Consider the following 18,696-nt stretch of genomic DNA (forward strand, 5'->3'; position numbering starts at 1 on the left):
AAAAAAATTTCAAACAAAATTAATATTTTATTGAACAACCATGCTCTACATAGGAACACTAATTCATAATAACTTTGTTGCAGACGGCAGCAGAGGTTGTGGCACACAAAGAGACGAAACTGATATCCACCCAAGGGAAGCATTTTACCCGCTCAGTTGGACCCTCACAAAACACTCGTGGAAGTTTGTATGGATACCCAACAATGATGCCCAAGAATAACTACGGGCGCACCTCTGCAAATTTGATAAGAACGCGTTCCATTGGTGGGAACTCAAAATTCCTTGGACTAGGACCTGCTGATCCAATACATGGGTTTCCAGTGAACCCACCTCTAGTAGGTCATCTAAACGGACCACGGCCGCGGCCATCCACCTTTGTTAGATTGTTTGGCAGTCTGATGAACACAATGTGCTTGGACGCCTTCTCAGGGGTTCCCGCAGACAAGCGATTGCTGAAGCCAACGGACAACAAACTCACTGACTTGCAGAGAGCAGTTGCTGCATATGCATTTAACCCAATGGGAGATCCCATGTAAGTTTCGATCGTGAAACTCTTTGATTACGATACTTGTTTGTGACCTGTATTTATTTGGCCTCTAATTTGTTAAGTTGAGATTCACACACTATCTTGCAGGGAAGAACTGGTTAGGTTTGGACATTTTGTGTTGCAGCGCCACAACATACTCACCCTCCAGCCCCCTCATATGCCGGACGATAACATTTTTGAAATGTTAGCCTTATGGCTAAGTTTAGCCACTCGCGAAAACGATAGGGTAGAATTCTGGACCTTGCCTCCTGGATTCACGTTAAGTCGGCCAATGACACAGTAAAATGTGTGATATAATTTTCTTTATCGATGATTAGCAACAAAATGTACATATTGATTTTTGGGAGGGAAGCTCTGCTGAGGAACTGGCCAGTCGTTACAAGGAGAGATGGATGAGGCACTTTAATAGCCTCAATTATGTAAGTTGTTGTTGCAGTTATCGTTGTTGGCAAATACAATCAATTCATGCCTCACAATTGTTGGTATTCTTTTAGGTTTATATCCCCGTAAAGGATGCATGTAGACACTGGTATCTGGCGGTTGTGGCATTCCGAGAGCGGACCTTGTATCATTTGGATGCTAGTATGGATGAAGAGGGGAGCGTTAGTAGGAAACTATTCGTCAGAAACCTGGGGGAGGCCCTTTCCCAATTGGTTGCTATTGGGGAGTATTCACCCCCATTAGCTAAGAATGATGCAGAGATTACCTGCTTCAGCATTGCTAGCGCAAATGGCCTACCTGTGGGACAGCCAAGGTAAACTATTTATGTTTATGCAAAATGTTTTCCTGCTATTTGCTAGTTATTGATTGGCTCAGTTACTTAACTTTTTACTTCCATTAGGGAAGCATGTGCAATCTGGGTACTCAGTTGGATGGCTATGGCTGGCGCTTTCCAACATAATATGCTACCTTCTATGGACGATAAAGTGGTGAGAATACACACAGCATTGACTCTGTTGATGTCACCTGCCAACGAGGCCGCTGAATGGATCACTACTTGTGTCCCTGGACCTTGAGTACCATGGACATGGCCGACCACTTACCTTTTGAACCTTAATTCTAAATTGAGATGTTGGTTATTTTGTTGTGCACGTAATAGTTTGGGGAACTTACCCTATCACATTTCATCACTTTTTTTACCTAACAGTCCACACCCATTAAGTGATTTCAGGCCCATATTAGCTTTGTGGTTATGTTTAAGAAATTGTCTTTAAATTTAGGGCAACCTTCTAATATCAATAATTCCAATGGTAAAACAGGACACGAATGCAGAAACTTGTGTCAGACCGTACAAGGCGCATAGGAAACCTGATTCAGGGAGGCCCAGGCTAAAACTCACCGTAAAATAGGACACGAATGCAAAAACTTGTGTCAGACCGTACGAGGCTCATAGGGAACCTAATTCAGGGAAGCCCAGGCTAAAACTCACCCATTTTTGGGTATGGACAACCGCTACAGCAAACCGATAAGAGATAAAGTAAGGTGCTTGTTCCGCTAACATACTCCATATAATGTTTCACATACTCGACAATGGTTTTCTTCATGTGAATAGAATTATATATATTATATTTTAGAAATTTTGAATATTGTATTTTATTATTGATAAAAAATTTGAAATATAGTTTAAATTTATTTTAAAAATTTGGAGTACTGCTTAAATATTAAATTATGGATGAGCTATTTAAATTAAAAAAGATAAATTTAAAATATCAATAGAATATAAACATATTCAATTCAAACCATTATTTAAATATATCAATATTTAAAATGTGAATAGAATATTTTTTTGTGTTTATAAAATGTTTGATTATCTTAGTATGAATAGTTTGATTATTTTGCTATAAAATTTTTATTATTTTAGTATATAGTTGATCATTTTTCTAAACAATATATGAAAAAATATATAAATGTGATAGTATATGAAGTATACATAAATATACGCAAATACATGATAATATATAAAATAGAGGAATGCTAGGGGGCTAGCAACTTTTGTGATTTGTAGCCATCAAATAGCCATCAATGATGGTTTTAATGGTGTGAGATTGGTGTGAGATTTCATCTAATGACTCACTTTTTTTTGCTGGTTACATGCTGGCCAAAATTTAACAAAGTTGCTGGCCCCCTAGACTTTTCCTATATCTTATATGACCTTCAATTTATATTAGTTCATAAAGTTTCAATTACTTCTATTTAGTTTCTAAATTTTACAAACATGACTCACATAATCGTTGTAACAATTTTTGGAATGTGTTGTAACATGATGTAGTTTTAGTTTTGGCGCTCAAATAGCCTAAAAATAAGGTCGTATCACTTGATTTGGGTAGAAAAGTTTTAATAAACATCACTTACGATGTTATTTTTGGGCTATTTTAAGAGCCGAAATCAAAACGACGTTTTATAGAGTCTAATATGACATCTGGTTGTTCACGTCAACCTTCTGTTAACGTTTGTGCATCGAAATAAAATTACTTTAGAGACTAACATGAGTTGCATTCACAAAGTTTGAGAATTAAATAAATGTAATTGAAAATTTAAAAACTAAATTGAGACTCATATGCAAGTTTTGGGAAGTATTATCTCTAATTTCTATTGTCTATGGAACATTTGTAAAGTTATATTTGATCAATATAATTGTGGAAGTAAATTTTGAACAATCGAAATAAATTTATATTTGGGAACAATAAGTTCTATTTTTTTATTATTTGAAGTTATTTGTTTAGGTTTGATGGTTTTCTAGTGTTTAATGCTTTTAGAATTTTGTAAAAAATTCAGAAAAAAGAAAATAGAAAACACCGCAAAATGAAAAAATATATGTATAAGATCAAAGCATTGTAAAGGTATAGTGGGAGAAATTTCAACTAAATGCAGGGTTGTTAAACATTTATTCTATATGAACTCTGTACCTGTCTCTTGCTACTTGCAATAGAATTTGGATCCTCTAAATTTTAAATTTTCACTTTAGAAGAAAAAGTGCGATCTCTCACCCTTGAATAATTTCTCTTTTTTATTTTCTTTTGGTTCCACCTATGAAATAAATGGTGAAAAATTACTTTATCCTCTAAAAAGAAATTCAAACTTTAAAGAATCCAAATCCCTTGCAATAACATAGATTGCTTGAAAGTTAATCCAGTATGCATGCTAGTATGTATAATTACTATGGCATGCCAGCAACAAGCATGAAATATGATATAGATAATAAAAGGTGGTGAATCTCGCTTTCACATTCAATATGAAATTAAATGGGGGAAGGCAAGACTGTGGCATGGACCACTATACATTCTAAAGGGTTTAATTACTCTATTGATTTCTATAATTTTATAAATTTTTAATTAAGTTTTTATATATTTTTTTTTGAATTTGGTCTCTGCACTAAATTTTTTTCAATTAAGTCCCTATATTTTTTTCTTTTTATTTGAGTCTTTGCACCAATTTTTCTTTTTTTTAGTTAGGTCTCTATACAATTAAACCAATTACTACTAAGAGGGACCTAATTGAAAAAAAAAATTTAGTGCAGAGACTCAATTAAAAAGAAAAAAAGTATAAGAATCTAACAGAAAATTTTCCAAAACTATAAGATTCAACAAAATAATTAAACCTTCTAAAAGGCTGTGTTTGATTAGAATAAGAAAAGATAAGACACTGATAATAAAATACAAAAGATAGAAACATAAAAATTAGTATTTTTATATTTTGTTTAGTAATAAATTAGAATAAATTATGAAAGTTTAATTTATCCTCATTTTTTCATTCAAAAACTTTAAGAAAAAAATATAATAATAAAAAATATAATTATAAAAAATTAACAAAAATAATAAAAAAAATAAAAAATAAATTATTTCTCTTGTTAAAATTTCTGTATTTTTTTGTTAGGATAAATATAAAATATATTAATTTAATATCTCTTTATTTCAGTAAACAAACACAGCCAAATATACGTAGAATATCTTTTTAATTAGGATACAACTATACATAACTCTGCTTTTTTGAGTATGTAGGAGTGATGTCTAGGTTGATACCTGAAATTTCTTACTTATTAAAATAATTTCTGACGTTTGGAAATAACCAAATTGATCCTGAGTCTACGAATTGTGAATCTTCATTGTTCTTAATTTAATTGTACACAGTATTCATGTGGAACATTACAGTATCGACGTAGCATCCTCAACAATAAAGTGACAATTAAAATTTCAGTATAATCAAATGAGTGTGTAAAATTAATTAATTGGCCTCACTTTTATAAATTAAGGCTTTGAATAATTAAATAATCCGAAGTTGAAATTCTCGTGACCTAATTATCAATTTATCACTTTACTCTCAAATTTACAAATTTACTAAAAATAAAGTAAGAAACTATTTATACAACACCCACAGCAAGACACCAAAAAAAATACCACACCCATAGCTTGTCCTAATAATTTCATGTCCAATAAATATCTGAAATAATCTATGAAAAAATATAGATAACCAACAATATTTTTAAACAATGTGTAAACAATGTGAATTAATAAGGTTAAAAGAATAAATTAATCTTATATTTAATTAGTAACATTAAATTAAGATGTAGTATATTTTTATTTGATTAGTAGTTGTTCATGTTGTTCAAGATGGTCATTATTTACCTAACACTCCCTTGATATTAATTTTTGTTTCCAACATATTGTTTGAACTTTGAACAAATCAATTTATTTTTTATAATCCTAAACAAATTAGACATTATTTACAGTTTAGAGTTTAGACACCCTACCATTACCAAAAAATATATAAAAAAGAACACACACGCGCACACTAAACAAAGGACTAGTTTCTCACCTTAAAATATTAGGAACTAATTTATCAATTTTACTTTTTTAAGAACTAATTAGCCTAATACAAAATTATTAAGAACCAATTTGGAGGATTACTCTTTGACATCAAATTATTCATAAAAGTATGATGACAGAAATTGGAGATAAAATTAAGGATGAACATTACTACATGAATCCATTTTCTTGACTAGAATATACATAAAAACACCAGCAACAAAAATAGAACGTTTTACAAAAAAAAAAAAATCTATAACAAAGTGGGACAATTAAATAATATAGACTATAGCTTGTAATCAGATCCAATCAAATCTGAGAAACAAGCAGAGTTTTGGTGAATGTGAGAGAGAGCAACTTATAATAAGCTTGAATCAAAGAAATTAAACAGATGGGAAGTACTTGTTTAGATTGAAAGGAAGTGAATAAAACTCCTCACTTCTTGAGTCACCCTTGAAAGACCTATACTTGTCCCACCAATGTTTTCCTCTGTCTTTTCTTATAGCACCGTCTCTCTTGTGTAGTGTGTTGTCTAGGAAATATGCCACAACACCCGCAACAAATGGCTTTGATTGGAATGGCACATTTATTATATCATTGAACTGCCAAAAGGTACATAAAATGTTATTACTGCAACTCAACATAGCATAATTATTAACAGCTCCTTCATCTTAGCATCTTTGCTACCATTAAGTTGTTAAAAAAATCTCCTTTTTTATGTGTTTGGCAAATTTTTTTAAGTAAAAGTACTAGAAAAGTTAAAAGAAATTTTTTTTTCTCAAAAGCTACAATTTGCATAAATCTTTTTTGCTTTAGAAAAAAAATATTTTAAAATAGTAACTAAACAAAAAATTTTTTTTATTTTATTATACCCAAACATAATTGATACATAAAAAAATATTTTTACATGAAATATCTAATCAAATTACTTTTACTTTTTCAAAACATTTTTAAAAAGAAAAGATCACTTAAAAAACAAAGATTCTTTTGTTACAAGCTAGGTTAAAAAACAAATATTCTACTCTTTGAACTTTCGAAACGTGCAATTTGACTCTTTAAATTGTAAAATATAAAATATATATTAGAATATAAATACATATTAAAAATAAATTAAACCACATATATTTATACACATACATTGGCGGTTGATTATAATGACTAATTTTTGTGTTCAAATAACATTAAACAAAACATCGGTCACTTTGGAATTTTGATGTAAACACATTGAATTTAATTTCTAATGTATCAAAATTTCAAAATGACGGATATTTTCGAACGGATGGAGTAAATATTATTATTTGGGAAAAATGCAATTAACCTTCTTTGTTAAATATCTTGTTAACTTTTCTTGCAAAAGAACCCTTAAAAAGGACAGTTAACGAAAGGTATTGTCAAGTCTTCACCGCATCGAATTGCACATTTTAAATTGTTTAGGGGGTTAGAAGTTTGGATGAGTTAATTGCATTTTCCCAATATTACTATATATGAATGTTATGCATACCCATCTGGCACCAGTGTGGACTGGTCCAAAACCATTAATTGCTGTGTACTCATTGAAGTACTGAGGCACTGACAAGCCAAGGAACACAGAGAAGCCTAGTATGAACTTTGTCCTAAAACTGTTGAGATTGCAGAACTGAAGGAAACTTATACCCCCAGCACCTAAAATTGATGAAAAATGTTAAAAAAATATATATATATTAACACAAACTTTTAAAAAATTACATTATTATGATGTTTGTTGAAATAATCAAAATACGAACTTACCGACATAAGCAAAGAACAAGCAGTAAAGAGCAGCAACAATGGGAGGCGGGATCGATGCGAAAACCGCTCCAAATTTCCCTAAAGGGAAAGGAAAAGTTAGCGGTGTTAAACAACAGAAGAAAATGCATTCACATTTCGCTTTCATCAACTCACCAAGTATTGAAAAGAAAATCATAAATCCGGCAGATATTTGCACAACTCTTCTGCTTCCAACTTTGGTCAAAGCCAACAGGCCTGCATTTTCTCTGTGGAGAGAAAACATATGAATTCCTTTCATGCTTGTTTGGATGTCATTATTTTAATAAAAAAAAAGATTTTTTCAATGAAAAATATTTTTTTTATTTTTTAACGTGTTTGACAATTTTCAGTAGTAAAAATAAAAGCACTAGAAAAATAAAAAAACATCTTTTTTTTAGAAGCTGTAATTTACATCTTTTTTTTAAAGATATTTTTCCTTAAAAACAAAGATGTTTTTCATGTAATAAATAAATAAATAAGTACTTTTATATCATTATATCCAAACATAATTAATAAATAAAAAGATCTTTGTGTATGAGATATCCAAATATAAAATTACTTCTACTTTTCTATAAGATCTTTAAAAAAAAATAACTAAGAAAAAAGATCTTTCATAGGTAGAGCATACAATACAAGTAGAACAATTAAGTCTTACACAGATACTGAGGATCCGTTCACAGTTCCGAACAATCCCGATAACAGAATGCCAACTCCCTGTAAGCAGATAGAAGATGCAAATTAGTAATCAACTATAACCTTACCACTATTATTATTTTATAAATTCAAGAAATTTAATTTGTTTTCCAAATATTTAAATGTTTATACCTGCCAACCGATACCCCTACTGAGAATAGAGGGAGGTAAAGGAGTTGCACTGGCATACCTATATACAGCAATAAAAGCTCCACTGGACTACTTGTAAGGAACAAAAAACATGTCAGTAGGAAATTTAATTTGAAAATGCACATCACCAACTGCATTAATTCTAAAGCTTACATACTACACGACAATGCTGACATTAATTTTCATGCAGTGTGTGTACACTTTGTCATTTTACAGAATTATAAATTTGAGAATTGGTTATAATTGCTTCCATTAGTTTTTAAAAGAAAACAAAATATATTAGGAGCTAACACTTTTATTTAAAAAAAATAAAATAGAGAATTGGCTAGTGTTAGCTGAGATGCAAGACAAATATAAGAAAAAATTATTAGTTACCTATAAAAAAAAAAGAATTTAGGTTTTGATGCATTGTCAGTGTAAAACAATTTTGCATCTAATGTGATTGAACGACTGTTTTACACTGTCAATGCATCAAAATTAGACTCAAAATAAATAAAATTAAAAACTCTTTGGTCACAGGAAGCTACTATATTTGTCACTTTTTGGGAAGGACTGGCTACTAAATTGAATTGGTACAAATGATAGTAACAAGCTAGCAGCAATATTGACAACAGGTTTCTGACCCCAATGTCTCCGCACTTCTTACTTTATGTGTTGAGACAGTTACCAAATGCCTCCCAAGGGTGACATGCATACATTAGAAGGAAATTCCACAAAACATAGACACCGAAGGGGAAAAACGAATAAGGCAGAGTCTTATGGCATAGTTACATGACCAATTCAACTAATTGGTATGTTATAAATATACTTTCCACCTAATATATTTCACATGTCGAGTATCGCGTACGGCATACCCGTACCTGAATGTATTGCATTATGTGTACTATGTCTTATGGTACTGTGGCACATATAGTGTGTACAAGATGATGAACTGAGAAAAGGAAAGTAGGGAAATTATGGAGGGAGAGACTAGGCTGCCCTATGTCATCAGCAAAATATTTGTCCTATTTTCTTTTCTTATAAACACCATTTCGGAATTCTAGATTAAAGAAAATAATTACCTCTACAAGAGCAACGAAAGCGGCCATCATCATGGCAAAGGCTTCTCCTGCATCAAACGAAGGTGCTCCCCATTGGAAGGGATATGGAACTCTTATCCTGCAAACTCAAAATCCATGAGAAATCTATGTTGAGGATATCAAATATATATTTCTGCCCTTGCTTCAAAGTTTAGTAAGTACCCCCAAAAGATTTAAGAATTACACATCACATATATCCACATTCATAAACCATTCTAGAATATAAGAATATGAATCTGGAAAAGGAGAAAACTGTTGAATGAATAAAATTAAGGCTCTATTGGCATTAAATAACTAAGTTTTAAAGTTAGTCCCCATGCATATATTTTCAATCGGATTTGTCTCATCCAAATGCTGATAATTTATACTTATATACCATGAGATTAATATAAAAACCGTTTAATAATGACATAGTTTCCACATATAAAAAATACAATTAAGGGATAAAATTAAAGGAAATCAAACAACTAACCAAGGAGCTGCATTAATAAGTCCAGCACGGTCGGTGCGGCAGGACAACTGTGTTTTGGGTGCGGCATTGTTATAGGCCCCTCCGACGGTGAGTATATGAGCATATACCCACACAATTACAACTGTAAAAATGACTGCGAAACGGTCGAAGATATGCTTCCCGGAACCTAACACATGGGGCACATACTGCACAATAGCCACTAGTTAACAACAAATTTGGACTTGTAGAAACCATCATGCTAGGAAAATAATAAAATCAAGAGAACTGAAGTAACTAAGATTGTAATGCTCGACAATGAGTGTATGAAACTTCGAGGAACTATACCTGTGAGACAAATACTAGCAATACAAGTTCTGGCAGTCCAATCTCAACACATTTAGCAACCTAAATCCAAAGACACATCAATGTTGAGACTTTCTAGAACTTGTCGTGAACATAATCATTTTAAATCTGAATCAAAAGACTTACCCCAGGAAATCCTAACTCGTACAAGCCGAAACCAACCAGAGATACCAAAGGAACAGCCGAAAGAGGACTTAAGAACCTAGTGAAAATAAGTTACATCACATGGTAAATTGTACCGATTCACAAGAATAATACATTCTTTAATCTTTTCAATAGTACTAGAAACATCATGTCATGAAACAATGGAAAATGAAAAGGGAATTCTTAAAATCTGGGTTGCATTTTAGCTCAGAGATGTTAAAGCCATAAACATAAAGATAAAGAAAATACATTGCAGCTGTTTACAAAGAACAGAGACCAACCTCGCAACGTTACGCCAGAGGCCACTAAAGCCTAGTACTATTTGCAGTGTTGAAGCAACAATAAGAGCACCCTGGATTGCCCGCATTATTCTCTTGAATTTCTGATTACATAAATAAGCAAATCAAACAGAAAAATGTGATCAAACAGTTCCAATCAAATCAGCACAAAATCCCATGTCTTTCTTTAGTGCTTGAATTGAATTGATATTCATCTGTTTACAATCAAATTAAGCATAGCAAGCTTCTAACTTTCCAATTATTGTAATAAAAAACAAACAAACAAACAAACAAACAAACAAAACATGTATACAAGTTAGGAAAACTATTCAAAACAGGTAACCCAGCTAGAGCGCTTAGGACACTTGTTAGCAAAAACCATAACATAAAAACAAAATATGCATAATAGAATAACAATTAACAAGCAAGTAGCAACACAGTAGTCTCCATCCAGTTTAAGTCTCATTCCATGACAAAGTACTACAGATATGTGTCCAAAATTAATTACGTACAATAATTAGGTTTACAAAAATACTTTGTACACACAAAAAATCAGCCATCATATATTTGTGTATAAATATATATGTAGTTTAACTACTTTTTTAATGTGTATTCCATAATGGTAGCTGATTTTAGTGCACGCCCAACATGGTTGTTGAGTTTAAAAATATCTTGATTATAGATAAATTAGATTGACTGTAAAAAGTCATCTCTCACTAACTCTTCTCTATTGATATTATTTTCCCACTTATCCTCTCATAGGCTAAAAATTTAAACTTATGTCAAAAATTTTTATTTGTATAATGCCTTTTTAAAATGATTAATTATGTCATAATCCATTTATGTATGTTTGATACTTTAGCTGAAAAGTAGTTTTAAGACAATTTATTATATTTGGAATGTGAGAAAAAGCTATTTTAAGTGGTATAATTACAAATATGGATATAAAATGATTGATTATATTATTATTTAACATTTGATAGTTGAGGTTAAATTGGCAAAATTATTAATCTTTTCCTTATAATCATATGCTCTTAATAGTTTTACTAGTGGAAAATTTTAATTAGTGCTGCCTAATTTCTTTCTCAATGGACACTTATTTTGGGCCAAAGTTAGTAATTAAAATCTTCATGAGAGCTTAGAAAAAAGCGAAAAAAATAAAAAATAAAAAGAGTGAGACATTTTAGTTTTGATCACACAAGACCTCTATGGGATCTGGTTCACCACTGAATCGACCGGCAAGAATAATCGAGATTGTGGTCGGAACAAAGGTATAAGATCCTCCTATGACTGCAGGTAGTCGAGTTCCAAACAGTGTTTGCAACAATGTGTTAATACCAGCTACAAATAGTAATGTTTGGATCACTTTTGCCTTCTCCTCCTGCACAAAGTAGAACAATGAATCTTTTTTTTTTTTTTCACATAACTTTTGGCTACGATGAGAATGTAGTATCAAACCTTATGACTGTATAGTATAGTCAATAATATTCCACATTAAATAAAAAATGCTGTATAATCAATTATCACTTACATTGCCACCTCCCATTTGAGGGACAAGAGCAGTGGGAATAAGCACAGTTGTTCCAAGCATCACAAGAAAATGTTGAAAACCAAGAAGTATGGCCTCAGCTGCATCATAATGTCACCAAAATTTCTCATCAAATTAGTTTAAGAATAAAAAGAACACAAAAACAAAATTGAAATCCCATGGTAAAGAGATTCTTAAAATTGTAACTGCACAGTAATTAACTACATATTTTATGAATAAAAGTAATCCAAAAATATTTTTCAAAACAAAGCATTTTTGGTGGCTACTTCGATATCTTTGTGTGAAGATAATATTATGAACCGTGAGTTAGTTTGACATATTTGACTGAACCATCTAACTGCTTGCCAAATTATTTTCACATGAAGATGTCTTCATAAAAGTAACCACCTTTTAAAAATAATATAACTATGTCAAGCGAACACAATTTAAAATTAAAAGAAATTTAATTACAGCAATTAAATTACCTTATGTTTAAAACACACTAAAATTTAGGAATGCCTCATCTATACACACTCCCCATAAAGTAAATTATTGCAATTATAAATGATTAACTTGACTACTTTGTTCAATAGTTCACTGTATAGTGTCGGTGCTGTACTGCTGTTCTTAAATGTACCTAAATCCAACAATATGAATAATATAGATTTTGTTTCTCTTAAAAAAATCATTATTCCTTTTATTTGAAGAAAATATAGAAGCAACAATTATAGCAATATGTCCTAAAAAAATGAAATTTTAGATAAAGGGCCTAAATTTGAAAGCAGCGAATGAAAATTTTTGTTACCAAATCTGGATCTGGAAACAACTGCGAAGAACCTCAAACATGAATGTAGTATTAAGATAAAAAATAATGTGAAAATATATTTTTTTTTTAAAAAAAAAAAAAAAGAGCACTCAGTCACACAGACATACACAACTTTAAACATGCTTCGACTCGCATAAAAATATAAAGTATCCAAGTTCCCCAAATGCAAAACCAAAAATAATAAACATTTTTTGTTTTTAAGAAATAATAATAAAAGAGTTGGTGAAAAATCAGGGACTCATGAATTAAAGAACCCAGAAGTTTGAAGTTTGTCCTTTCTTTTTCTTTTTCTTTTTCTTTAACATGAAACAGCTTTAAAGTGAGCTGATTTTTTAGTCAGTCAAAAAAGAATTAATATGGCATATTCTGGGAACTGAAAAAGAAAGAGCTTTTTATTCTTTTGAATCTAATCTAAGGTTAAATATTATTAATAAAAAGACTCACGCCATGGAGGTGGACTAGTAATGCAGTAAGAGATATTTGGTAACTGATCCTTCGGTGGATGTGGTTGTGGCTCATCTGATTTTCCTCCTCCTCCTCCTCCTCCTCCTCCTCCTCCTGCCATGACTCTTCTTTCTTTCTTTTTGTCTCTCCTTTCTAACAATCTAGACAGCTTTCAAAATGGCCAAATCTTAGAGAACGACCAAGATCCTTTATCAAAAGAGACACCACGAAGTAAAGAGAAAATGATAGTGTAACTAGAGAGTGTAGTTTTAGCTTTATTTTTGTTGAATATAATGCGATGGTTTGTGATATTGATAATCATAGCATAGGTATTTAACATCGATGTTAAGGGAGATTAAAAAAAGGTACCTTTTTTTGTAAATAAATTAAAGTTTGAGGAGGAAAATGATTAAGTTGAGGGGCTATAAAGTCAAAATGCAATATATTAAGTTGCCCCCACTAAGCCACCCACCACCCTCAAAAGGAGAAGAGAAAGAGAGAGGTGGTGTTGTTATTGTGGAGCGTGTGGTGGAGTAAAGGAAACTCAAAAATGGTAGCAGAAACAGAAACCATAAAAGGAGTGTAGACACTCTCTCTCTCTCTCTCGTATAAATTAAAATTAATTATTAGTATAAAACTATATATTATAATATAAAATATGTTATGAAACCACTCATTCTAAAAACTTAAGTTAATGGGAAAAGGTAATATTAATGGTTATATCTTTAATACTTTTCTTTTAACAAGAGCCTTTTTTTGGATTTGTTTGATTTTGTATAAACCTTTTTTTTTCTTTTAAAATATATAATATATATAAATATATAATGATTAATTTTGATATATAAATAATATTTTTTATTTATGAAATAGAAATAAGTAAAGTCATTTGATGTATAATAATTAGATTTGTTCACCTAGAAAAAGAAAAAGCTATCATTTTTAGATTTGAAACTTCTGGGTTGTTTCTATCTCTCATTCGATGTCTTGATATGTTTGTTTGAGTGATTTAAAGTTTTGAAATAAATAAAAAAAAGCATGTAAAGTAGAAAATTTATAAAGAAATGGAGATTTGTTGAATTATGCGTATGCGTAAAAAGGAAGTCTGTCAGGCAACGCGTATGCGTGATAAGCATTACAGAAATCACGTTAGACTTTTCATTAAATCTGACGTAAACATTTAGATAGAAGAATTGATCCGTCCAAATTTTATAAAGATCAAAAATTTAAAAATATTTTTTAATAATTAAAAATAAAAATATCTACAGAATAAAAAATCAAAAATTTATTTATCCTTTTTTCTAATTTGGAGATGTAAGCGTGTAGCTTAATTGAATGAGCTTATTCTTTCTAGTTAACTAAGTAGGGTTTCAAACTTTCAATATTTTTTCTTTTTGGAACATAAAAAATCTTTTAAAAGTCTCGCTCAAGTCTCAGTCATCCCATTGATTAAGCTGCTTAAGAACTACTGAACTAGCAAGGGATTAATCGTCCCACGTAAATATTAAGATATAGAAAAAAATAATAATAATACACATTAAAAGTATAAAATATAAAATATATATTAAAATATAAAATAATATTAAAATTTATAAAATAATATATATATATATATATATATATATATATATATAATACTTAATTTGATGGTTAATTTTTATATATATTATTTTTGTAAACATTTCTCCTCAGTCGTTACAACTTAAAACCTTCTCTGCTAACTCTTTTATCAAAGAAATGATAAAAGAAAGCAAATTATACACTTATGTAAAATCTTCACCTTAAATGCTACAAATATAAGATGACGTATTACTCTTAAGAGAATGATATATTCTATTCTATGATTATAAAGGGCCAGTTACAAATCAGGCTAATTTTTTTTTATATAAAAAATTATTAGTATCTTTGTTAAAAATAAAATTATTTAGTATAATTATATGTGGATGAATTTTTTTATAAGTAAAAAATTAATATAAAATATATATTATTATTCTGACAACACACAAAATACATATTAATTATGTATCATCATTCTGATAATATATAGATATATATTAGACATTTTTTTTATACTTCTATAATTCTGTAATATATTTTAAATATTAATATTTAATCAAAACACAATTTTTATCAACATATTAAAAATAATTTCTGTACAAATCAATCTATAAAATTCTATTACCAATTAATATCTATTACTAATTTGTGAATGAAATGAACCTCATCTCTCTTGACCTAACTTACTTTTCCAACAAACATTGTTCACATTGATTGTTCTGCTATGTACGGCGCCATGCTTGGATGTGAAAATCAAACATGATGTTCATGAGCATATGTTTTAGGTAGCCATTCTTTTTCTCATACACGTCATCTGTGAGCAATGATATCACTTCATAAGAAAAAATTTGTCTAATTCTATTTAAAAGAAATTGTCAAAAAGTTCATAAATTGATTTATTTATAAACAATAAAAATTATATGATATTACGTAAATTTTTATGTTTTTTATACGGTTCAAAATTATTTTATTTTATTTAATAGTAACGTTTATAATTATATATTTGTTATATTTAATGTTATATATATATTTATTTATTTTTGTAATAATTAATAAATATAAAATAAAATAACTTTAATTAATTTGAATTGATTTTTATTGTTTTCAAACATTTTTGTTTTATAATTGTAAAGAAACTAGAATTTATATAAGAAAAAAAATACTTGATGAAGGAACTTCGTAACTATAATAGTGTGTATTATATAAATGGGTAATGATGTATGTAATCTTCATAATAATATATGTGAAAGATACTTTGCTGGAGTTCATAATTAAGAGATAATTATTATCCATTTTGTATATTATTATTACTGTAATTTGATTTTGATAGAGTTTAGTAATTTGTGTTTTGATAGTAGTCTGATCTAGTGCTCTATACTTTCTTTTTGAATGTTGCTGCATAGTTGAATAGTCGTGTTCTCTATTGGAAAGTGTGGTCTTTCTTATGAATATTAAGATTTGTATATCGGGTTGAAGTTTTGTATGATGATAAGTGATAACTCATATTCCATTGACAATTTAGTATATAACCTTGCTGTTAGAGATTTTGAAAAGATAAATGATAGAACTGATATTGAAAAAGAAAAATAAATAAATTAATTAAAACAATGAAATTATGTTCATGACGTGATATCTAGTATTTACCAATTACCAAGAAAATAAAAGTGAATGGTTTTGTATATTATTATTTGTAATGTAATTTTGATAGGTCAAGAAAAATATCATTTGCCCTTTTATGCTCGTGTAAAGGTGGCTATAGTTTGATTTGTGTTGAAAATTTTATAAAATATTTGTTCTTTTTCTAAGGTAGAGAAAGACAATGATAAAATCTATTGCCAGGGTCTTGTTGGTTTTTGAAAGTGAAATGGAGTTTATACACCACTATGAAATTATCTAATTCTTCAATTTTACTTTTTAATTAGTAAAAAAGTACAAAATTTTTTGTTAGAAGAGTGAAAAAAAAAAGCAGAAGAAAAAAATGAAAAATAGAGATTTCAGTTCATATAAATTTATTATATGTGAAAGACATGAATAAATAATTAAATTTATAATTTATTAATATTTTCTGAACGTTTAATATTAATAGAAACTAAATTTAAAAAAATTATATAATATAAAAATTCAATTAAAAAATATAAAAATCTAATAAAAATTCGATAAAATTATAAAAATCTGCAAAATAATTAAACCTTAATTTTAAGATCTCCTATTTGACTCCTTAATATTCTTCTAAAAGTAATTCTATGGCACATTGCTGCCTCTATTGAATAAACATTAACAAAATATTAAATTATTTTGCAAAAAGCCTTTATTAGTTATTACGAAAGTTTATCGGTACTACTTTTAACATTTTTTCCCCTTCAATGCAGAGTTAATGGTTCAACCCGAGGGCTACTTATTATATTTATTTTTCGATCTTGGATCTTTTATAATATTTATTTATTGCTCTAGATGTGTTTATAATATTTTAAAGTGTATGAATATAGGTTTTGAAAAAAATTCTTTAGATCAAAAGATAAAAACTAAGCATTTTATCATAAATTTTTTAATATTGTGTATTCAAACATAAAATAGTTATTTATAATAAAAATATTCTATTAAAAATGTAAAAAAAAAAAAACTATATTTTTTAAAAGTTATTCTAAAGACACTCTAAATAGTAAATACCAAGAAGGCAACCAGTGTGCATAAAACGATACACCTTAAATTAGAGTTGATGTCGTTTTGTAATAAACCTCCTTTATTTTGATAATAAATATCCTTAATTAGACAGCAGCATGATGGAGTGGTAGTGGTCGTTTTCGGATTTTCAAAAGTTGGGAGATGCATGTGACTTGTTTTCTCGTAGTCAAAATTAGAAGATAGCGAATCCAAATATTAGAAACTGAGAATAAAAAATAGGAACAAACGCCTTTTTTCTAAAATATTTTTTAGTAATTAAAATTTAATATATATAATCGATTAAATCATGTTATTTTTGTTAAAATTAAATTAAACAAATTGATTTAACCGAAAAAATGATAAATTAAATTTTGAATTGGTCTAAATTAATATTTTTTTTATAAAAAATAAATACAATACCTTTATTATAGAGAATGATTAAAATACTCTTATTATAATTCTTCTTGTTTTTCATAAAGATGTGCTAATAAAGATGTTTTTTTTATAAAGACGCTCAAATACTCAAATACCGTCTTTTTATCTGAAAAACGTTTTCATTTTGTCATAATTCTTCTTGTTTCACTCTATTGAGAGGAATAAAACCAAAAAAAAAAAAGAGAAAAAATCAAACAAAAAAAGAAATAAGAATAAAATTTCTCAAAACTCCTCATCATGTTCTTCTTCTTCTTGTCTTGTTCATCTAATCAAACAAAGAAGAAAAACACATAATACTGCAAAATCACTTGATGAATTTGGATGCATTTTTGTTCATGATTCAATTTTTTGTTCATTCTTAATATAATTTTTTGTTCATTCTGAATATAATTTCGATTTATTTCTGAGTGAATTAAGGTTCATTTGGTCTCATTGTTTTGTAGAATTTAAAACTCTTCCTCCTCACCTTCTACTACTTCTTCTTCTTCTTCTTTTTCATTTTTTGCTTCTTCATCATATTCTTCTTATTTTAGTTTGTCATAATTCTTCTTGTTTCACTCTCTTGAAAGGAATAAAAAAAAGAAGAAACAAGAAAAAAAACTCCTCAAAACTTCTCATCATGTTTATCTTTTTCTTGTCTTATTCATCTAATCAAACAAAGAAGAAGAAATGCATAATATTGCAAAATTACTTGATGGATTTAGATGTATTTTTGTTCATGATTCAAATTTGTTTGTGTGTTTGTTTTTAAATTGAGTTTGTGTGCCACAATCATTAAGTAATTTCAGTTCATTATGGATTTAAATAAGGTGCACTTGGTCTGTGCTTGTTTTGAAATAAATTTACATTATGATTTTTTAATTTTTTGTTCATTCCGAATATAATTTCGGTTCATTTTAGAGTGAATTAAGGTTCATTTGGTCTCATTGTTCTGTACAATTCAAAACCCTTCTTCT

At 29.0% G+C, this 18,696-nt stretch overlaps 2 protein-coding genes across 5 annotated transcripts; one reads left to right on the top strand and one right to left on the bottom strand.

Moving 5' to 3' along the window:
* Positions 1–203: 203 nt before the first annotated feature.
* Positions 204–1,879, top strand: LOC107642025 (uncharacterized). The gene is made up of 5 exons (XM_088486401.1): positions 204–532; positions 635–773; positions 865–966; positions 1,042–1,301; positions 1,807–1,879. The coding sequence occupies exons 1-5, from the start codon at positions 204–206 to the stop codon at positions 1,877–1,879; spliced, it is 903 nt and encodes a 300-aa protein (XP_088342527.1).
* A 3,604-nt stretch (positions 1,880–5,483) lies between these two features.
* Positions 5,484–13,663, bottom strand: LOC107643938 (nucleobase-ascorbate transporter 6). Of its 4 annotated transcripts, none has more exons than XM_088486398.1 (15): positions 13,261–13,663; positions 13,091–13,204; positions 11,824–11,921; positions 11,497–11,673; positions 10,296–10,396; positions 9,997–10,072; positions 9,853–9,912; positions 9,529–9,713; positions 9,039–9,135; positions 7,960–8,046; positions 7,790–7,848; positions 7,270–7,361; positions 7,117–7,194; positions 6,851–7,011; positions 5,484–5,951 (listed from the first exon to the last, which is right to left on the bottom strand). In XM_088486398.1, exons 3-15 carry the CDS (start codon positions 11,881–11,883, stop codon positions 5,733–5,735), a joined length of 1,452 nt encoding a protein of 483 aa, XP_088342524.1. In that variant the 5' UTR covers positions 11,884–11,921; positions 13,091–13,204; positions 13,261–13,663; the 3' UTR covers positions 5,484–5,732. The 4 variants fall into 4 exon arrangements, with proteins under 4 accessions (XP_088342524.1, XP_088342523.1, XP_088342522.1 ...); XM_088486397.1 differs by having other exon boundaries at positions 13,091–13,251; positions 13,460–13,636; XM_088486396.1 differs by having other exon boundaries at positions 13,091–13,259; positions 13,460–13,636.
* Positions 13,664–18,696: the final 5,033 nt, after the last annotated feature.

Source organism: Arachis ipaensis, chromosome B5 (assembly GCF_059453495.1).
Source record: "Arachis ipaensis isolate K30076 ecotype BB chromosome B5, ASM5945349v1, whole genome shotgun sequence".
Classification (NCBI taxonomy): Eukaryota; Viridiplantae; Streptophyta; class Magnoliopsida; order Fabales; family Fabaceae; genus Arachis; species Arachis ipaensis.